The 23,151-nt window shown below is 38.0% G+C and overlaps 2 protein-coding genes across 4 annotated transcripts in view; one reads left to right on the top strand and one right to left on the bottom strand.

Annotated features, from left to right (window-relative positions):
* Positions 1–505: 505 nt before the first annotated feature.
* CENPL (centromere protein L) lies at positions 506–22,108 on the top strand. Of its 2 annotated transcripts, XM_029934965.1 has the most exons (6): positions 506–609; positions 3,612–3,788; positions 6,776–7,027; positions 10,797–11,339; positions 14,231–14,303; positions 21,941–22,108. In XM_029934965.1, exons 2-5 carry the CDS (start codon positions 3,615–3,617, stop codon positions 14,300–14,302), a joined length of 1,041 nt encoding a protein of 346 aa, XP_029790825.1. In that variant the 5' UTR covers positions 506–609; positions 3,612–3,614; the 3' UTR covers position 14,303; positions 21,941–22,108. The 2 variants fall into 2 exon arrangements, with proteins under 2 accessions (XP_029790825.1, XP_029790824.1); XM_029934964.1 differs by lacking the exon at positions 21,941–22,108 and having other exon boundaries at positions 14,231–14,875.
* The window catches only part of KLHL20 (kelch like family member 20), a 64,146-nt gene continuing 61,983 nt past the window's right edge, over positions 20,989–23,151 (bottom strand). For both annotated transcript variants that reach the window (XM_029934962.1, XM_029934963.1), the window contains exon 12: positions 20,989–22,548. In XM_029934962.1, the coding sequence (XP_029790822.1) occupies positions 22,464–22,548 (85 nt within the window). In that variant the 3' untranslated portion in view covers positions 20,989–22,463. The remainder of the gene's footprint in view (positions 22,549–23,151) is intronic.

Below are 23,151 nucleotides of genomic sequence, written 5' to 3' on the forward strand. Positions count from 1 at the left end.
CAAGTTGACGGGTAAGGGTTAGGTTGCTCGACCTCAGTTAAAATGGCGACGGTAGTTGCTTCACTAACGGGTAAACGGCTCCAGGAAGGCTTCCGGCGTCGGACCGCAGAGCGAATCGGGAAACGATTTTAAACTGAGAACGCGGCTGAGGGCTCCGTTGCCACTTCTCAGAGGCGGGGTTTCAGAGCTAGCTGGGCCGCTAAAGGGCTCAGGTGAAGAGGGACGAGTTGGGACCTACTGTGCCTTGCCCTCCCCCTCCTGAGGCAGAAGCCGACTTCACAGGAGCGAGGGTGGCAGAGCGGTGGCCGCGGAAATGTCCCTCCCGGAGTGAGGTTGAAGGACGTCTGAGGAAGCGGAGGTCTTCTTACTGGGCTGTTGGTGTCCCTGGCGAACCCACTTACTGTGGCGAGCGAGAGGAGATTTGGAAGGGCCAGGGGTCTCCCCCCCCCCCCCCCGCCCCAGCTGTCTCTGAGCTGCCATTTTGGCGGCTTTTTTTTTTTTTTTTTTAACTTCAGGGAATTTTAGTCTCGATCCAAACTTTTAGAACCAGACTTGAAGCATGATTCGTGAAGCCGGAATGGGTGACAGCGTCGTCACAGCCTTTTGTTGGTAAGACGCTTTGTGTTCGTGCAGGCCCGGCAGTACGCTCAATTTTGCCCTGTCGTGCGCTCGTTATCTTAAAAACGTTTGTGTGTGCTTGGCACTCGGCCAAGATCTGGCGGTGGGATTCAGGTATTGGTGGCAATGTAGAAAAGTAGCTGATTTGCCGCAAGAAAAATCACGAAGTTGTAACTGTGTGTTGCGAACTGCAAGGGGAAAGAGAGTTGGCGGGAGAGCTGGCTCTGTGGACACCTGCCAGCTTCTGAGGACGTGACCCTCCCAGGACGGGTCGCAATTGGTCAGACAGAGGAGGAGAGAAGCAGTCATGATTGGCTATAGGCTGAATATAAAAGTCAGGGAGCAGAGGCAACCTTGATCTGAGTAGTAGGGTGATGATCAGTCTAGCTAGAGTAGGGGCCCATGTTTGGGTGTAGGGCAATGGTTCTTAACCTTTCTGAAAATTGTCTGCTGGACCTTTCGTCATCCCCCCTCCCCACTTCCCCCCACTAAATACACATACCCACCGCATCTTCAATACAACCTTAGAGGGTTGTTAGATTTTGGAAAGTCCGTTTGTCCATAGATCTTGGGGTAAGAACTCTTGAATCAGTAGAAGAGGAACCTGGATAGTATCAAATAATATCAGCTAAGGCAGGACCTTGAGACGCAGAGTTCTGACTTCATTTAAATGCCGTGTGGGAATTGCTGGGATCTCCAGCATCGTCAGGGCAAGATGGAAGGGGCATCTGTGCATCACTAGGTATAGGTTAGGGAACGGGGTTAACATCAGGACACTGAAATAATGAGTTAAGATATATTTTTTACCTCTTAACTGGGCACGGTAAAATTGCACGTAATTGAATGTGGAGTGAGAGTAAAATAGAATCATTTTCTAATCTTTAATGTGTGGATTGGGCTATTTCACAGTATCATAGTATTAAATACTTAAGGGAAAGGTTTTCTCAAAACCAATCATCTCAGTGCTAATAGCCTTTTTCTCACCTACATGGATTTTTAATATTTTTTTTAATTCATAGCATTTCTCTTTTAAGGAGTCAAATTCAGCAGGGCGTACTTTGCCTTGAAATTGATCCTTACTGAAATGCGGTGTGCAAGAAGAGGAAAAGAGCACCCACTCTGACTTTATATTGTCTGAGATCAAGTCCTGGTTCTTGCGCTCTTTAACTGTATGCCTTTGGCAAGTTACTTGACTTGTCTTCCCATCTATCAACTGGAAATATAATAACTTACCTCGTGGGATTGTTAGAGGATTAAATGAGCGTTTTTGTTAGGGGTTTGGACAGTACCTGGCACCTAATGAATGCCCTAATATTCTAGATCACACATTTGAAAGAAACAGTCTATGTAGATGGAACTAATTAAATTTAAAAAGTTTTCAAATGTTTATGTATTTTTGAGAGAGAGAGAGCAAGCTGGGGAGGGCAGAAAGAGAGGGAGACACAGAATCCCAAGCAGGATCCAGGCTCTGAGCTGTCAACACAGAGGCCGACGCAGGGCTCGAACTCGTGAACTGTGAGATCATGCCCTGAGCCGAAGTCAGACATTCAATGGACTGAGCCACCCGGGTGCCCCAAATTTTAAAGAGAGAATTCAGTGTGCACTTAAAGCTAGAATGCTTTAAAGTAGTTGCTATTTAAGTTATATGGTGTATGATCTTGTTTGGCATTATCTGAACATTGAGGGCTGTAGGTTTAATTTATGAAATTTTGTGCAAGACAGAGGGTGTCCTACTTTGACACAATGAAATTTAAATGTAGAAATAAGTATAACTTTTCATTTGTGAAAAACTTTCTTCAAAGGGTTAACTGTACTAGTATTTGGGAGTAATTATTATAACTTTAAATTATATATAATTCCTTTCAATGAAAGTTATAATTTCAGAGTTCTGTTCAATTAAACCAATACTCGTTAACAATTAAAGAACACAGCATTATATTAGGGTAATTATGTAAGCAATATAAAAAGCATTGTTTAAGTCAAGGTATTTTAGTCACATTGGGAAGAGAAAAAAAATCAGACAGACACACAAAATACTACAAGGAAGTATATGAATATGGACCAAATGAATAGTACAGACTAGATGATTAAGAAGAACCATGTGATCTGGTGAATTATTAATCTCCAAAGCTTTTATGAAACATTCTTGAGAGATTTTGTTAGACTCATCCAGATGGATTTTGGGCTCTTAAGCAGTATTGACCCTGAGATCTTCTTTTATACACACATACACATACACCTATTCACATTGCTTCCAGGAATGAACTTTTGATACAGACAGAAGTGTATGACATAGGTATTTTGGGGAAGTTAACAAAATCCTATTACTTGAAAAGAGATCAAATTCGAGCAATATCTTAAAGGAGGTGAAATGGAAAAAGGACACTTCAGATAGAGAATATGATTGATAGGCCAAAAGAAGACAAGAATATGTTTATGTCTAGGAGAAGTAGGAGAAGGGCAAGATATTAAATAGCAGAAGAATAGATTTTTTCTCATCACTGAAGTTTTTGGCACAGGTGACTAAAGTGTCATTGCCGAAGAATGAGTTACCTTTAGATACGAAAATGCTTAGTTGTGGTAGTAAGAACCTGGAGGTCGCTTTGGGAATAGATGACAGAGACTGTTGAAGGAAAAACTCCAGATAATGTGCTTAATGACTGTCTGTTCCAGAATGAAAGTATCTTAAAATAATTTAAATTAACATAGAAAATTGACAGGAATTTGAAAATGGACCACTGAACTTTTGGAGAAGGATGGGAAGGAGTAGAATTTAGTTTTGAACATTCTGTGTTTGAGGTATCTGTAAGGTATTCATAAAAATAGCCTACAGCCAATGGGATATGTGGGACTTAGTTAAAAAGTTAAAACTCAGGGCAGGGAGGGGAAGGGAGAGCAAGAATTCATTGATAGTGAGAAGAGGAATCAGTAAAACTATGTGCATGAATTAACTTGTTAGTGTTCAGAATTCTGGTTTTATTTCTTTTATGTAGACCATGGATTCTGATGACACAGCAGAATCGACTCTGAGGCACCGTACATCCTCAAGGCTTCAGGATTGTTGTATAGGTGCCACCCCTTTGCAGAAACGAATAGAATCAGTCAGGAAGCAGGTTTCGTTTGTCCCGACTCCACCGCGAAGGAAAATTCCTCAGTGTTCACAATTACAGGTATGCTTTTTGTGTTCCTTCTTGTTACTCAGTAATTGAGAACATTTGTGAACAAATTTTGCTTTTCACGACTTGTTTATAGTATTTTTAGTATCTTCTTAAATTTCTCAGATAATAAATGAGAAATAGTGAAAACAAGTAGTTATTCACACCATCAGTACAACCTCTGTTAATGTTTTTTTAAAAAAAGTTTATTTTGTGTACACAAGAGCTCATGTACAAGTGCAGTGTGGGGTGCAGAACAGAGAGAAAGAGAGAGAGAATCCCAAGTGGGCTTCCTGCTGTCAGCACAGAGCCTGACACGGGGCTTGATCTCACAAACCGTGAGATCATAACCTGAACCAAAATCAGTAGCTTGGATGCTTACCCGACTGAGCCACCCAGGCTCCCGTTATGTCTTAATCTCCAGCATTTCACAGTATTTGTCTTTTATGACATTGACGTTTTGAAGAATGTAGTTTCCTCCCTTCTCCTTTTATTTTTTTTTTTAATTTTTTTTAATGTTTATTTATTATTGAGACAGGGAGTAACACAGCATGAGTAGGGGAGGGGCAGAGAGAGAGGGAGACACAGAATCCTGAAGCAGGCTTCAGGCTCTGAGCTAGCTGTCAGCACAGAGCCTGAAGCGGGGCTCAAACCCACGGACATGAGATCTGACCTGAGCCCAAGTCAGACACTTACCCGACTGAGCCACCCAGGCGCCCCTCCCTCCTCCTTTTAAAATAGAATATTCATTTTGTATTTGATGTTCCCTCATGGTTAGATTGAAGTTATGTATTCTTGGCTGGAATACAGCATAGATGCTGTTGTCCTGCTTGGGGACTAGCGTCTAGTGGCCCAGAGGTGATCAGTTTTGATCATCTTGTCAGGGAGTTGCCTGGTGATTACTGTTTATTCCCCTCTGCATCTAAGAAGCAGTCTGTGGGGAGACACAAACGTTCTGTTCCTTATCAGTTTCCCCTCCCATTTAACAACCATTGATAATTTTTGCCTGATTCGATCTTTATCATGATGGTCACAATTTAATGATTTTCCAACTCTGTTCACTCCATATTTACCAACCAGCCTTAGGCATTCTATTGTAAACCGTCTCATTTTTGTTTTATGTATGTATATGTCTATTTATTGGACTTACTGAATTTTGGTTTTTCAGAATTTTCTGAATCATTCCTAAATTATTTTGGTGTTTAAATTGTCTCAGATTTGTCTGCTGGCGACATTCTCTTTTGAGAATTCACAAACAACTCTGATTGTTCATAAGCAATTCTGAAGGCTTATAATGTTAGTGATTTGTGATTTCACTGGAACATGAAAACCCTAGTCAGTGCAGGTTTGATGTGTGGTTTTGAGAAACTTAGCAAAGAGTCACTCACCCACACCTTTCCTGTCATCTTTTCTTGTCAATGTTGTGTGCCTCATATCTTTTGGGATATGAGAAAAATTTTGCTTCTTTCTGAAAAGTTTCTTAAATTACTAGTGATGGTGATGAAAGTGATGGATCTTAACCATAAAACAGAAATTGTATATAAATTAAAGATTGGGGTGTCCAGGGGCACCTGGGTGGCTCAGTTGGTTAAGTGTCTGACTCTTGATTTTGCTCAGGTCATGATCTCACAGTTCATGAGTTTGAGACCTGCCTCGGGCTCTGCACTGTTAGCAGAATCTTGGTTGGGATTCTCTGTCTCTCTCTCTCTCTTTCAGCTGTTCTCTTGCTTGAGCTCTCTCTCTCTCACAAAAATAATTAAACATTTTAAAAAAGGATTGGTATGTCCAATTCAGTGCTTCCTAATCTCTATCGTAGAAATAATTTTGCTGTAACTTTTGACAGTAACAAGAAAGAAATTTATAACTTATAGAAGTTTTATACAACTTTCCATGAATACTGTAGTCAGAACAAATATTTTTGTCAAGTAGACAATTGTAATGAAAGTTCCAAAAGATAATTGGAACTGTAAGACTATATCAGGAATTATGAATTCTATAGAAAAATTCAGTTCAGGATAAAAGTAGGGACCTACTGGGGGTGTATATGAAGACCCTCAAAAAGGCCATAGAGCCAATATGAAGGATAAGCTTTGTTTTGTTTTTTTAATTTATTTATTTATTTTGAGAGAGAGGGAACACAGGCAAGCCTGTGCATGGAGGAAGGGCAGAGAGAGAGAGGGAGAGCAAGGTCTGTGCTTCCAGTGCAAACCAGACACAGGACTTGAACTCACAAACCATGAGATCATGATCTGAGTCAAAATCAAGAGTTGGCTACTTAATGGAGTGAGCCACCCAGGTGCCCCAGAAGTGCTTTTGTTTTTGATGGTACCGGTGCTTCTAATAGAGCTTGGCAGAAATACTGAGTATTTGATCAACTGAATTTGACATTGGGTCATAGAATGGATTTACTGCCAAACATTTTTAAAAATTACATAATTAAAGTGAATCAAATTTGTTGCCCCAGAAATAGTTACTATTCTTTAAATCTATAATCTAAGTTTCTAAATATGCATCCAGTAAATATTTATTGAACAGCTGTTTTAGATGGCATTGTTCTAGGTTCTAGAGATGGAACACTGAACAAGTCGACAAAATCCCTGTTCTCTTCACACTCATACTCTAGCAGAGAAGACAGATGGTAAAAACCACACAAACATATAATATCAGGTAGTAATAAAGCATGTTAAGGAGATGCAGAGTGACAAAACTGGAGCAGTGCAGGTGCCTCTTGAGTGACATTAGGACAAACCTGAGTGAAGGAAGGGAACACGCATGTGAACACATGTATGGAGAACATTCCAGAGGGCAGGACAGTACAGCAAGTGAAACGCCCTGTTCAGGGATCTTCAGAGTCCTGCAAACTCCAGTTTGGTGGGAATGTAAGGACCAGGTACCCAGTAATAGATTTGTAGCAAATATTTAAAATCCTGTGATTAAATTCTTTCTTACTAATGTTTCCTAATTCTTAAACTACTGTTGTCTTGATTTTTTTTCCTCTCTAGGAAGATAATGATCCTCAAAAGGTTGCATTCATTCTGCATAAACAGTGGACTTTATATAGTTTAACTCCCCTATATAAATTCTCCTATACTAATCTCAAAGAGTATTCTAGACTTCTGAGTGCATTTATTGCAGCTGAAAAGCAAAAAGGACTTGCTGTTGAAGTGGGAGAAGACGTCAGCGTCAAAGTGACTTTCTCCACTCTCCTGGGAATGAAAGGCACACAAAGGGACTCCGAAGCCTTTCTTGTCCAGGTGTGTTATATAAGCAGTACCTGCTTCTCAGGGGAAAAGCGTCTGCGCTGTCTTGGTTTAGAGACTGTGGTATTTTCTTACTGTTTAAAAAAATTGTAAGCTTGTTAGTCTAGAACCTATTTTATGTCTTGTTTGACCAAATTGTAATAATTAGATATGGCCAACCTAAAGAAAGGGTTTTTTTGGGGGGGGGGTGGGGAGGGGCAGCTGGGTGGCTCAGTCGGTTAAGCATCTGACTTCATGAAGCTCAGGTCATGATCTTGCTGTTTGTGAGTTTGAGCCCCCGCATTGGGCTCTGACAGCCCAGAGCCTGGAGCCTGGTTGGGATTCTGTGTCTTCCTCTCTCTCTACCCCTTGCCTGCTTATTACTCTGTCTCTCTCTCAAAAATAAATAAACATTAAAAGTTTAAAAAAAAATAATATGATGACATTATAATCATATTTATTTTAGAAAACTTAGAAAATACGTAAAAATACAAAGAAAATTAAAAACCACAGTTTAACATTTTGGCATATATCTGTTTGGCAATAGACAAGTAAGCTTCTAATTCAGAAAGTTATTGTATGTTCAGTTTCTTAATTTATTAATTGAACCAATTCAGTCTCAATTTCTCTTTGAACCAATAATTAATAACTTTCCAAAATAGAAAGCACCAGGCCCAGATAAGTTCACTGGTGAATTCTGCCAAACAGTTAATTAAGGAAGAAATTACTTTAATTCTATACTCTCTTCAGAGTACAGAACCAGAGGGAATACTTTCTAACTCATCTGCTAGGCCAGTGTTATCCTAATACCAAAACTAGACAAAAATTATTTAAGAAATAACAGATCAATATCTCTCATGAACATAGATACATCTTTCTGGCTATCTGGATCTGTTAAAATTGGGATCATATTGCCTATACTTTTGCATTATGGCTTTTAAAAAATAATAACGTAGAAAATTACTCATATAGTTAAGAATTCTACATTTTATATCTGTATAATTCTATGGTTTTTACTTACTAGGACCAAATTCCTGGAAGTCGAATTCTAGCAAAAATAAATATGTAACATGGAGTGCCTGGGTGAGCATCTCACTCTTGATTTTGGTTCAGGTCATGATCCATGGTCATAGGATTGAGTCTTGCATTGGGCTCCACACTGAGCATGGAGCCTGCTTGAAATTCTCTGTCTTCCCCCACCCCCTAACCCCACACTTGCTCACACATATGCACTCTCTAAAAAAATAAATGGAAAATAAAAATTAAAAGTAATACATCATTACACATTGTGGTATGTCACGATACTCTTAGAAATATAGTATTCCTTCCTATATGTAATACTTAAAAGTAATGTGATTATCTTGATTTACTAAGAAACTGGATTTATTATTCATGCTTGCTACTTCTGTCTATTCTGAGTTAACTCATAACCATCACAAATTAAATTCTGAAATAGTCAAAAGGCCTAATTTTGTTTATTTGTATAGATCAGGGGTTAGCAAACTTGTGGCCTGCAAGTCAATTGTGCTTTGCTGATTGTTTTTGATTTTTGTTGCTGATGTTTTTCTAAATAAGGTTTTCTTGGAACAGAACTCCTTTCATTTGTTTACATTATTGTTTATGGCTGCTTTTGTGCTCCAACAGCACCTGTGAGTGGTTGCTTACAAAGCCTAAAATATTTACTGTCTGATTTTTCAGAAAAAAATTGCTGACCCCTGGCATAGATCTTGTATTGGCAAGGATCTTCAAGATTCCTAGGGGTAGTTAGTTGCATAAAACAGAAAGTCTAAATAACAGTGAATTAAACGTCTATCTTGAGGTTTAATTGATAGAGGTTTATTTGTCTTACAAAAAAAAAAGTGGAGTAAGCTGTTCAAGGATGGTGTGTGCTTCATGAATTAATAATTTTGGCTCCTTCTATCTTCTCTGTCATTCTTGGTGCATGGCTTCTATCCTTAAGGTCACATTGAAGTCTAATATGGCTCCTGAAACTCTAAATACTACATGCAGGGTCCAGGCGGGAGGAAGTAGGGAAGGATGGGAAGGGCAGATAGGATGCCTGCCTGAGTAAGTTTTTAATGAGACTGCGAAGACCCAACAACTTTTCTTTGCATCCCTGTTGGCAGACTAGGGAATTTTTCTTTTTTAGGGGGTACTTTGCTACCTCCTTAAAAGCACAGTTTTATTGTGGAAGGAAAAGTAGGTACTGGGTAGACAGGAGTCTTTGTCAAATGAAGCAGTTGCTTTCCCAGAGAAGTGATGTGATTTGTGTGTCAACAGGTAAGCAAATGTTCTTGTGCGGAATGCAAATGACCTCTTGAACACTTAGTAGAGTGTCCTAATAGTTTCCAAATTAAACTCATTTCTTCACAGGGTTATAGGACTTTTAGGTTATAATAGGGTCATAGACATGTCTAGGCTTTAAGGTTTTTGAGAATCTTATAATCTCTTGAACAAGAAGGAAGAATGAGCTAAAAGTAACTTTCTAAATTATTATCTCTGATGGGATCTGATACTGGGCTGTGTTCTTCACCTAATCCTGGTCAAACTTCAAAACTTCTATGAAAATCTGGAAGGTATGTTTTTCATATAGTTTACAGATTTGAAGTTTGAGGGGTTAGTCAGTCTGCTGGAAAATATAATCAAGATTCAAAAAAATCTGAATGAATTCACAATGGGTCACATTGAAAGAGATTAAAATTTTAATAGGAGTACAGATATTGCCTCTATAGATTAGGGGAGATTTACTGCTAACAGCAAAAATGAATAGGGATAATTTAAAGCTGTCAACTAAAAATTAGAAAACTGCAATCCAAGATTATATTAGTAGTAGTATAATCTAGGTCTTTTTGAAGTAATTATATTCACTTATGCATGACTCTCATGCAGTAGAATTTCAGAGTGAGCAGGATAATGTGTGTATCATAGGAGGAATGGTTGAAGAAACTGGAGATGTCGAACTTGGCATTACACATGATAGGGATTATCAGATATTTGAAGGGCTTTTCCTGTAGAAGAGATTAGATTTGATTTGTTCTACATGTACAGAAAGAAGAAAGCAGGACCTGTGGGTGGATGGGTGGAAACTGTGTGCCTAACATATGAAAGAACATTTTTAATTTGATAGAGCTGCCTTAGGAAATCTCGAATTCTTTCTCAATGGAAAATTCAAACATATTGAATATGGTGAATTTTTACAGTCCCTTCTGAAGTTGAAATTTTGAGGGTTTTCTTTTCCTCCCCAAGGATAGCATACTTGGTTATACCATATTGGCATTTCTTATTTTGCATTTTGGCTGCACCAAGATCTTGCCATATACCATGTCCAATTAAGAATATTAAGAGGTAGGAGTGCCTGGGTGGCTCAGTCGGTTGAGCGTCTGACTCTTGATTTTGGCTCAGGTTGTAATTCCAGGCTGTGGTATTGAGCTCCATGGTGAGCATGGAGCCTGCTTAAGATTCACTCTCTCTCTCTCTCTCTCTCTCTTCCTCCCTCCCTCCCTCTCCCTCTATCCCCTTCTCTCCCTCTCTCCCTGCCCCCATCACCCCTCTCCCCTGCTTACATGCTCACTCACTCTCTAAAAAAAAGAAGAAAAAAGAATATTAGGAGAAAGGTCAGTTAACTTGATAAACCCTAATAATGATTAGGGAGATTATTCCCATGGTGGTTTTTTTGGCAAATAACACATGTATCTTATTTTTAAATGTACTAATTTTGAGAAGATGTAACTTAAGAGTAAAGGTACTTTTGAACTTAATGAACTCCCCTTTTTTTCCTTTGTAGATTCTGTCTAAATCTCAATTGCCATCTGAGAACAGAGAACAAAAAGTGTTGTGGACTGGTTGGTTCTGCTGTGTATTTGGAGACAGTCTTCTGGAGACTATTCCAGAAGATTTTACCTGTGTACCTTTATTCCTTGCAAACGGAGCAGAGACGAATACGGCCCTAGTTGGAACCTGGTTTCAGAAAACTTTTGATTGTCATTTCAGTCCCCTAGCAATCAATGCATTTAATCTTTCTTGGATGGCTGCCATGTGGACTGCATGCAAAATGGACCAGTATATGGCTGCTACCGAACTTCTTTGGTCTGTACCCTGCAGCCCTCAGAGTCTGGACATTTCTTATGCCATACATCCAGAGGATGCGAAAGCTCTGTGGGACAGTGTCCACAAAACCCCCGGGGAAGTTACTCAGGAGGAAGTTGACTTATTCATGGACTGCCTTTATTCACACTTCCATAGGCATTTCAAAATCCATTTGTCAGCCACAAGATTGGTCCGTGTTTCAACATCCGTAGCTTCAGTGCATACTGACGGAAAAATAAAGGTTAGTTTGAACAAACTAGGTAATTTTTTCTTATTGCATATTTTTCAAAATGTATAGTGATTGTATTTTCCGCATTGAAGAAACACATTTGAATGCTAATTAGAGACAGATTTTAGGCTTTATAAATGATTTACTAGAAAGTCTTCTGCCTTTATTTAAATGCAGCTTTATAATAGAAGGATACTGTATGCTCTGTGCTACAGGCTTGAGTAATATTATGAATGTAGTAACTTTTGAAATTTTCAAAATTTTGTTTCCCCAAACTTTGAGATACTTATCAGAGCAACAGAGGATTTTGTGTATTAGGTGAGAAAATTATAACCAGAAAACATAACTAAGATGTCATCTTTATATTTTAGGCTTTTCTCTCTCTAGTGGGAAAGAAATAATTGACATTGTCTTACTCTCTAGGAAGTTTTTTTGTTTTGTTTTGTTTTTTTAATGTTTTACTTATTTTTGAGAGAGAGTGTGAGCAGGGGAGGGGCAGAGAGAGGGAGACACAGAATCTAAAGCAGGCTTCAGGCTCTGAGCTGTCAGCACAGAGCCCGACGCAGGGCTTGAACCATGAGATCATGACCTGAGCCGAAGTTGGGCACTTAACTGATTGAGCCATCCGGGCACCCCTACTCTCTGCGAAGTATTTGTTAGAAGAAATATCAGAAATAAACTGAGAGTAGGTACCTAAATATAAAAAAATATATTAACATATTTAAAATGTATTAAAATATGGCCACAATAAACACTCAGTGAATACTGGTCTTGTCACTGAGCTAGGATTTTAATAGACCTTAATTTTAAATGTTTAAAAAACAGTTTTTTAAAAATATTTATTTGTGAGAGAGAGACCGAGCATGAGCTGGGGAAGGGCCAATGAGCAGGGGAGGGCCAGAGAGAGAGGAAAACACAGAATCTGAACAGGTTCCGAGCTGTCAGCACAGAGCCCAGTGCTGGGCCCGAACTCATTAACTGTGAGATCATGACCAAAGTTGGAAGTTTAACTGACTGAGCCTCCCAGATGCCCCAGTAGGCCTTAATTTTAATCTTCAGAGCAACCCTGTAGTAGGTATTTTTATCCCCATTTTATTTTTAAAACAAGGAAACAGGGCAAGATAGGTTTTAGTGTTACCTGCAAGATAGTTTAATAAGAGGAGGAGTCAGTATTTGAGAGCTTATCTCTTAGGTTCCAAAAAGTCCATACTCTGTAAGCACTACATTAGTGTTTTTCAAACTGAAAGTCATAATGCAATAGTAGGTTGGGAAATGATGGGAAGAGAACAGCTCTAAAAAATGAAAGAGATTGGAGTGCCTAGGTGGGTCCGTTGGTTGAGTATCTGACTTCTGCTCAGCTCATGATCTCACAGTTCATGAATTCAAGCCCTGCATCTGGCTCTGTGCTAACAGCTCAGAGCCTGGCACCTGCTTCTGATTTTGTCTCTTTCACTCTCTCTCTCTCACTCTCTGTACCTCCCCTGCTTGTGCTTGCTCTCTCCTTCTCTCTCTCAAAAGTAAATAAATAAACATTTAAAAATGAAAGAAATATAATAGAAAATATAAAAATGAGTGTGTCACATGAGGTAAGGGTATACATTTGCTTGTACTGGATCATGTTGTTAAATTTATTTCTTACTCTGGTTTGCAGTAAAACATTTGAAATATTATGTTATTTTGACATTATAAAGAGGAAAAGTTACATTTTCGCACCTCATAATTCAATGTCCATGAAGTCTTGATGTATTTTAAAATTTTGATTTCACATGCCTATTAGTAAACTACATTTAAAAACAGTTTTGTATAATGTGTTCCTATGAATATAACAGTGGTTCTTAAGCACATTTATTTTATCTGGTCTCTTGTTAATCTAAGAGCCCCTCTTAATGCTGTGAGATAGTCACTGGCTCCTAGCTTCACATAATGCATGACTTTAGCTAACGTTTATTAAGCACTAATTGTGCCAGCCATTATTAAGCATTTTATGTATATTCTCTTATTTCGTTTTTCATAAGAACCTATTTACATAGGCTGTAAAGAGAATAAGTAAACATAGGTCGTAAAGAGGATAAGTAGGTTCCCTGATATCATACAGCGAGTAAGTGGAGTTTGAATTTGAACCCAGTCATCTGACTCAAAAGCTTATGCCTTTCTTTTTTAATGTTTGTTTATTTTGAGAGAGAAAGAGTGAGCTGGGGGGAGGGGGGAAAGAGAGAGAGAGAGAGACAGAGAGACAGAGAGACAGACAATCCTAAGCAGGCCCCATGCTGTCAGCACAGAGCCTAACAGGATGCTCAATCCCAAGACCCTGGGATCATGACCTGAAACCAAGAGTTGGATGCTCAACTGACTGAGCCACCCAGGTGCCTCAAGAAATTTATTTATTTTTAAATATTTATTTTAAGAGAGAGAGAGAGAATCCCAAGCAGGCTTCTTGTCAGTGTGGAGCCCAATGCAGGGCTCAAACCCATGAACCATGAGGTCATGACCTGAGTCAAAATCAAGAGTCCTACAGTGAAATGACTAAGCTATACGGATGCCCCTCTACAAGATACTTTTGGAATCTATATCCCTTTGAGAAGAAAGAAGCTATGAAATCTTTTTCTAGAAAATGTTGATCCAAGTGATTCATGGATTCCCTTTTCTCCCTTACTTCTTAGGCAGATATCCCAACCATGGAAGTCAGGATAAATAAGAACCTTAGTCTAGTTATTTCTAAGTATCATTGACTAATACTTGTATATTTATTAAAGTTAGTAGTCTTCATTAAAATCTATTTGACTTAGAGCAACAATAGTTTGGGTTGATCTTAGCTTTCAGATATGGAATTTAAAATAAGCCTGGAATTTTTATCAAACTGCTTTGTTATAATAAGTAATTCTAACTTTATTATTTTTTTTCAGATTCTGTGTCATAAATACCTCATTGGAGTCTTGGCATATTTGACGGAACTGGCAATTTTTCAAATCGATTGAGGTCTTGGAGGAACTATAAATTTTGGATTATATAACTTTTTCTTACAGATTATTTGCCTAATTTCTATGCTGAGAGAAACTACAAGAGAAATATGCATCTATATCCACATCTGTTTTGTTCTCAGTGCCTTTGGAATTGCCCAGATAGAAGTGAAGAAGGATCTAGAAAAATAAAGAAGGTGGTACTGAATGAATCACAGCCAGGTGTTCATATAAGAGTCATGATGATCTGGGATGCCAGTCTTTAGAAAATGCTGAGTTATTTTCTTGGGCGATCTTATATCAAATTTTTAGGATTCAAATGAGATATCTCTAATATTGAGTATTTTTGATTTGGGTCTTTAAAAACCTTTAATCCCTTTTAAGCATTTTAGAGTTGGATTCAGAGAGAATTTCTGTCTTCTAAAGACATTTTCCTAGTATCATTTCACTGTAGAGAGTTGGCAGTCAAAATCCTCTCCAAAGGAAACTAAAGATTAATATACATTTTTTAAAGCCACTAATGTGTTTCTGTTTTTAATACTGTTCAATTCTTATTGCAATGTTGAATTAAATATTCACTTTTTAAATGAAGCAGTGTGTTTATCAGTGTCTTGGTGGTAGATCTTTAATTAATGTCTCAGGAATGAGAAGCTGTAGGCTTTTTCTGTAGCACAAAGGTTACAAACCAGTAATTATATAGAATCATACTAAATAGTAGAAAGGGACCCGTGAGCCTCTTTTGGGAGCAACAGTGATCTTGTTTAACTTTCACGTCCCTAATTTTGCCTTAGCACAGTGCTTGATGAATGTCTGCAGTTAAGTAAACGCATTTTAACCAACTCTTCCATTTTATAGATGAAAACTATGAGATCGAGCAATTTAGGAGACTTGCCCAAGATGCTATATTTAAATCTCTTATTTTAATTTATTGAGCATAGGAAGATTTTGTTTTACTTTAGAAACTTTTTAAAAATTTGTTTGAAAGGAAATTAAATAGGCTGTCATTCTAAAAGGTTACCTTCTGGAATGGGATATTATCTCACATACACTAAGAACAGCAGAGATAGTGGGAAAATCATGGGCTTTGGAGTGAGACATTCATTTAACTATTATTACGTTCCTGCTGTGTACTTAGAATTGTATCGGGTAACAGGGATATAGCCAGTGAAGACAAAAAAAGACCCCTATCATGTGGGTCTAAAACTATATTTTAGTGAAGGAAGGCAAAAAATAAGTAATTTCAGTGGAGATAAGTGCTATAAAGAAAATAAGGTAGTACAGTACGGAAGGGGTTTCTCTGAGGAAGTGACATTTGAGCTGTCCTGAATGCTGAAGGAACCAGCTATGTGAAGATCTGTGGAAGGAGTTGTTAGGCAGGTGAGATGGCGAGAATAGAGGCCTTGAGTCAGGTAAGAGGTTGGCTTATTTGAGGAATAAAGGAAGTCCGTGTGGCTGAAGCACAGTAAGACCAGAGTAGTGTCAGACGAAATTGAAGAGATTGTGCAGCAGAGACTTGTTCCATGGGTGATGTCTCCTAATTTTTGACTGGGCATGAGGTTGTCCAGAATAAGGACAACCTTTTCTGGCCTTTCTCCTAGGTAGGTACAGTCATAGGACTAAGTTCTGACCCCTGGCATATAAATGGAAGGATCATGTAAATCGTCCAGGAATCTCCCTTAAAAAACAGCAGATATATATCCCTTGCCTTTTTCTTATTCTTCCATCTTTGCTGCTTGGAACACATGGAATGACTGGAATTCTAGCCACTCTTTTTGGTCGTGGGGACGCTGGTCAGGTCATAGGGATGGTGGAACACGGCCTGAAAGGCGTTTGTGCCTTGAGGACTTCTTGAGGCTAACCCCCCAGTGCCCTCCTTGGGTGGTCTTCCAATAGGCTTGTGTGTCCGAGAAGTAAATTTTTAATCTCGTGTAAGCTGTTGCTTAAAGACATTGTGGGTCTCTTGCTCATAGCCAAACCTAATCCTGCTGGAGGCAGGATCTACATCATCTAAGCTTTTGTAGGTATTTGTGAAGAGATTAGATTTTATTCTAAATGCAGTGGGAAGACTGAATTATTATAGGTGGACAAGAGTGAAAGGGAAAACAGTTAAAAGATTGTTAGCAATGGTACAAATTCAGTGGAGAAATTAGCAATATCTAATAAATTTTGTGGGATTTACCCTCTGACCAGCAATCTCACTACTAGGATTCTATCCCCAAAACCCCATGGCAAAATATAAATGAAGCCCATATAAGGCTGTTTATTGCAATGGTATTTGTAAGAGCAAAGCTGAAAACAATTCAAGTGCCCATCCTATGGGATTGTTTGAATAAATTATGGTATAGCTACATAATGAATTACCACTCTATAACTATAAAAAGGCTTGTGGAAGATAATCTAATACTGCCATGGAGTGACCTTGACCCCTAGGATATGTTATGTGAAAGAGCAACATGTGGACAGTGTGCTGTCTTTTATGGAAGAAATGGGTAAAATGTGAATATGTGTGTGTATTTCCTTATGTTTCCAAAAAATACTGGAAGGATAAACCAAAGCTAATAAAAATGGTTATTAATTAGGGGGAAGGAAGGAACTGGGTAAGGGGGATGGAAATTAAAAAGTTAAAACTTCTCTGAATGTTCCTCTTTTGTAGTTTGGAGCCATTTATGCGTTTTACATAGTTCTGAAACAGAATTAGATAAAAAGAAAAGGCAATCCTTAAAAATTGAAAACAAAAGAACCTAACTATATTAAGGTCTTGCCATAATCACACAAGTAATTATTTTTAGCATCTTTAAATCCTAGTATTTTGTACATTGTCAGCTATGTCTTAGGAAAAGAAGAGCAGCAAAGGAATTTAAGTTGCACTCAGTTATCTGGTTATTAATAATATTTGTATGGTTGCTTTACCACTGTTTGTAATAAGATAAAACATGCAGCAGTGTTACCAAGATTTTGAGGGTAAGAGAAAAGACCTACAATTATAAGATAAGCTAAGTAGAAACTCTGTAATGTTAAATTTGAATTGGAAATACCAGAGTGAACTCATTTACTTTCAAAATGCTAAAGTTTTTAATTTTGATGAAGCCCAATTTATCAGTTTTTTTTTAAAATCTCTTGTGCTTTTGGGGTTGTGTCTAAGAAATTGTTGCTTAATCTAAGATCCCAAAGAGTTATTCCTATGGTTTTTTTTTAAGGATCTTAGCATTTTAGGTTTAAATTTAGATCTGTAATCCATTTTGAAGTTTAATTTTTTTGTTTTTTAAGGTATATTTGGAGAGAAAGCATGCAAGTGGGGGAGGGTCAGAGAGAGAGAGAGAAAATCCCAGGCAGGCTCTGCACTGTAAGTGCAGAGTTGGACATGGGACAAGATCTCTAAAATCAAGAGATCATGACCCGAGCTGAAGACCAAGAGTTGGACACTCATCCAACTGAGCTATCCAGGCACCCTCCATTTTGAGTATTTTATATATGGGGTGAAGTAAGCATCCAAATTAATCATTTTGCATATGGATATTCATTTGTTCTAGTACCATTTATTGAAAAGACTGTTGTTTTCCCATTGAATTTAAAAGGTCAATGGGCAAAAAAAAAAAATTAAGTCAATTGGTCATAGATGTTTATTTCTGGACTCTCAATTCTATTTCATTGATGTCAGTCCTTATGCCAGTACCACACTGTTTTTTTTTCTTTTTTTAAGTTTATTTATTTATTTAGAGAGTGAGTGAGAGCAGAGGAGGGGCAGAGAGAGGGAGAGAGAGAATCCCAAGCAGACTCCATGCTCAGGGCAGAGCCCGACATGGGTCTTGATCCCACAACACTGACATCATGACCTGAGCCAAAATCAGGAGTTGGATGCTTAACTGATTGAGGCACCCAGGCTCCCCTGTACCACATTGTCCTGATTACTATAGCTTTGTAATGCATTTTGAAATTAGGGAGTGTAAGTCCTAACAGCTTTGTCCTATTTTTCAAGATTGTTTTGGTTATTCTGGGTCTTCTGCATTTCCAAAGAACTTTAGGATCAGCTGGTCAATTTCTGAAAATTAGCTGAGATTTTGATAGTGGTTATGTTGAATCTAAAGATCAGTTTGGGGAGTACTGCCATCATAATGATATTAACTCTTCTATGAACATGGGCTATCTTTCCATTTATTTCAGAATTTCCTTAAACAGTGTTTTATAGTTTTCAGCATAAAAGTATTGCACTTTTTTTGGTTAATTTTATTCCTAAGTATTTTTTATGCTATTGAGAATGGGTTTTTTTTTTTAAATAAGTGAAAATTATTTTATATAGGTAAGTAGCCAAGCAGTTCCAAAGTAGAGTTACTTGTACATCCATTCTAGATAATGACAGTAAAATAATTTTATGTTTTATATTTCTAAAGATTCACCTTTCAAAAATATGGTTGCACTTTTATACATTTGGAATTGCTTTCTTAATTTCATTTTTTTATTGTTGTGAGTATATATTGTTCTTGTATCCTATGACCTTGCTGAACTTTATTGTTTTTCAGTGAAATCTTAGGATTATCTGTATACAAGATTCATGTTTGTGAATAAAGACAGTTTTACTTAGTTTCAGTATGGATGCCTTTTGTTTCTTTTTCTTGCTGAATTGGCTTGGCTAGAATCTCCATCACAGTGGCACATAGAAGTGGTGAGAATGTAGGAGGGTTTTTTGTTTTTCTTTGTTTTTTACATTTATTTATTTTTGTGAGACAGAGATTACAGGTGGGGGAGGGGCAGAGAGTGAAGGAGACCAGAATCTGAAGCAGGCTCCTGGCTCTGAGTCTTCAGCACAGAGCCTGACGCAGGGCTTGAACTCACAAACTGTGAGATGATGACCTGAGCCGAAGTCGAAGTCGGACACCCAACTGACTGAGCCACCCGGGCACCCTGAGAATGTAGTTTTATCTTGTTCCTGATCTTAGTGGGAAAGCAGATTTCACTATTAAATATGATGTTAGCTGTAGGTTTTTCATACATGCCCTTTGTCAGGTTAAAGAATTTCTCTTCCTAATTTGCTGAGGGTTTTTGTTATGAATGGCTGTTGGATCTTGCCAAATTACTTTTTTTGTATCTAGATATTTTATGATTTATATTTCTTCTATTTAAAGTACTCATTTCACTTTTGGTTTCCGGTTCCTCATAAAAGATGCTTAGAAGTAGCCACTGTGTCCCTAACAAGTAAAAAGCTGAAGAGATGGAAAAATCAACAACTCTTCTTGGGTCCATGGAGCCGAAGGATACAGGGTAAACTGCTGCCCCCCTAGTTTGGAGAGTACTATAGAGAACAATGGATGTGGATTTGAGGTTCAGCTTGTACCGTGTCCTTTTACTTTTCCAAGCTTAAGTTTACTTAATGAAGATGACTGCCAACCCAATCCAACTCCAAGCTCACATCATAAAGTTGTGGAAATCACTATGCAAATAAGTTAACATATATTCTTTTATAGCAGTGTCATTTTGGGGCACCTGGGTGGCTCAGTCGGTTGAGTGTCCGACTTCAGCTCAGGTCATGATCTCATCTTCATGGGTTTGAGCCCCGCCTCCAGCTCTGTGCTGACAGATAGCTGAGAGCCTGGAGCCTGTCTTCGGATTCTGTGTCTCCTTCTCTCTCTGACCCTCCCCTGCCCACAGTGTCTCTCGCTCAAAAATAAGTAAAACATTTAAAAAATGTATAGCAATTTCACTTATACAATAGGTGCATATTACTCAATAATTTTTTAAATGTTTATTTTTGAGATAGAGACAATGCAAGCAGGGGAGGGCCAGACAGTCACACACACACACACACACACACACACACACACACACACACACACGCGCTCTGAAGAGGTTCCTAGCTTCAAGCTGTCAGCACAGAGCCTGAAACGGGTCTCAAACTCACCAACTGTGAGATCGTGACCTGACCTGAGCCTAAGTTGGACATTCAACCGACTGAATCACCCAAGCACCCCAATATTATTCAATAATAAAACTGGACCACTTTCAGTGGAAGGAAAAAAATAACCCTTTAGGCTCCAATGAACACTTTTGGCCAGTACTGTAGTTACTGGGTCTCTGTTCTTGAATCACTCACTGTCTTATTAATTGTTCCTACTGGTAACTTCGCTACTTACGGAGAGTCCTATTCCCTAGAATTTTGTTTCTGTTCTTATCCCTTTCCTTTTCTTAACAATTATGCAATAGTGGAGTCTTGAACAATATGTGATTTTGGTCTTGAAGACTATATACAGTACTGAAAGGATCTCATAAAAGTGTTTATGCATTTTTAATGTTACATACCAGATTTAGTTAAAATTAAAGTCTGTTAGTATATTTAACTTTAGGCCATGTTTCAAGTAGGCTTGGAGTAGCAGTAGGGCGTAGAAAGAGAAATGGCGTGGGAGTTTGGGGAAATGATATTTAATGTTGGTTCTATCACTGACTACATTTACTCTTTGGTTTTCATTCTTAGAGCAGATAAATAAAATGAGGTTGGCTCACATGACTGTTAAGAGCCCTTCTAACTCAAAAGTGTATGATTCTTGAAAATAAGTTTAGAGTTTAGGTGATAAAATACTATTATATAAAATATATAATGAAAATTCATTGTTCTAGCTGGCAATCCTTTATTCCTTCAGGTTGAAAGTACAACTTCACATATAGGAAATATAAATGATATAGAAACTAACCAGAGACACAAACACTAAAAAGCATTAACCAAAAGTTGTTTTATGGTAAATACTACCTTTATTTAAAAAAGTTATACATGCTAGAAAAAAGCATAAATGATACATGTAAACAACTGTTTACCAAATACTTATTTCTTTTCCTTGTAAAGGTGCAAATGATCTTTAAATGTAAACACAAAGTTGCCAAACCTTTTTGTATTGGGGGGAGAGAGAAGGTTATTCCTTTTGGTTGTGGTGAAAGTCTTATTCAACGATTTTCCTGCAAAATACATTGAAAAAAACTGCTCTAGGAACACAATGATAAAACTTTGACCACTGGAATTTGTATCTTTTTTACCTCACAAATTTTAACTTCACCAGAAAGTGCAATTCGAGAGAAGTAGTAACAGTGGCTTTATAGAATGAAGATAATGATATATAGTTTGTATAAATGAACCAAGGTTTTATTAATAAAATGCCTCGATTTTACTCATTAGCATGTACTATTACACAAACTGAAGAATTCATTCCCTTCGAGGCTGTGATTATAGGTCAGCCTCGGCTTCAGCAGGCCTGAGCGTCAAGTGTAAGTTGCATAACCGTATTCACTGCTGGGGGAGGCCATTTCTCCCTGCTGGTCCTTAGTAGCAATAAGGAAACGAGGAAAGTTGTTTCAGTCAGTAATATTTTTGAGCAAAAACTCTTGCAGAGTAGCACATGATTCTATCGGAGGAGTCTCAAGACAGCATATAAGAACTGTATAGTGTTTTTACAGAGGCACTGAGCAGAGCTCTGGAGCTAGCAGAACTTCTATGAAAATACTATTTTGAAAAAAGACTAAATACAGTGGAAAACAAGTTCATATGGAAGGAAACAAGATGCAAACTTCCACTGATGAAAACTTTAGTGTCTGAGTCCTGGTTTTAATCTAGTTAATATTCCTTTTGAGTTGTACTATTTAAAATGAGTGTTTCCTTTTTGTTTGCTTATTTGCTAGGTTTTCAAGTCTTCTGGTGCTTAGTGCAAGAATGACGGCTAATCATACATTTCGCAGCCTGTCTCTGTCACCGGTGGTCCTAGTGGGGCTGTGTGGATGGAGTGCCTAGCAATAACAACTAGATCGTGTACAGCCCTTCTCCCCTTATTCGTATTTTCAAACTTAAAAATAAACTTTTACTGCTTGGAGTTTTTTTACCTGTTTTTCCTATCCTTTTTTTCCTTTTTTTAGTGGGAGGAAGGTTAAATCTGAAGCAAAACAGAACGAAACAACAACAAAACTCAACAACAACAAAAAACCCATGATAAATTAAAACCAAGAATAAATATTCTGCACAGAATTGAAAATTTTTGTGCAAAGGTGGCATCTTGCAGTTGAAGTACTTTCACTGTATTTGTATTTCCAAATGTTGAGGCACCGGCAAAGAATAAAAGTTGTTCTAATGTTTTCTCGAGCTGTACAAAGCTCCAAAGTCAAAGCTCTTCAGAACACAGAGGAGCATATACGACTGTCTTCTAGATGTTCACCATATATGGGATTCACAATGTGTCATTTTAATAACTCCTACACCACCCCCCAGCCGACGGTAATTCATCCCGCCATATAACCTGAAAAGAAAAATAAAATCAGATTTCAAAGTGGAAAAAGCACTGTTTCTTCTATAACTTAGATGTCAATGAAACACATGTTTTCTATCACAACTAATACTTTATTTTTTTTTTAGGTTTATATATTTATTTTGAGACAGGAAGAGATAGCATGAGCAGGGGAGGGGCAGAGAGTGAGGGGGAGAGAGAGAATCCCAAGCAGGCTCCAAACTGAGTATGGAGCCCAATGCAGGACTTGGTCTCACAAACTGTGATCTCATGACCTGAGCCAAAATTAGGAGTTGGACGCTTAACCAACTGAGCCAACCAGGCTACACAACTAATTGAGCTTCATACATCTCTTCCAAAGGCTGGGAGCTGGAATTGAGCGCTGGCAAGCAGCAAAATTATTTAAGATACTGGCTGAAAAGGTCTCACTTAAAGGATACTGTTTGAAGAATAAAGAGCATTGTATCCACATTTTGCATCACGACTTTAAAACTTTACACCTAAACTGATTTCCAACAATTACACAGAATCATGTAGTCTACATTTTTGTGTCTAATTCTGACCATGGCTATGCTATTTTCCTACCCATACTTCTCTCTGCCTAAACATCAATTA

This window comes from Suricata suricatta, chromosome 3, assembly GCF_006229205.1.
Source record: "Suricata suricatta isolate VVHF042 chromosome 3, meerkat_22Aug2017_6uvM2_HiC, whole genome shotgun sequence".
NCBI classification, from domain to species: domain Eukaryota; kingdom Metazoa; phylum Chordata; class Mammalia; order Carnivora; family Herpestidae; genus Suricata; species Suricata suricatta.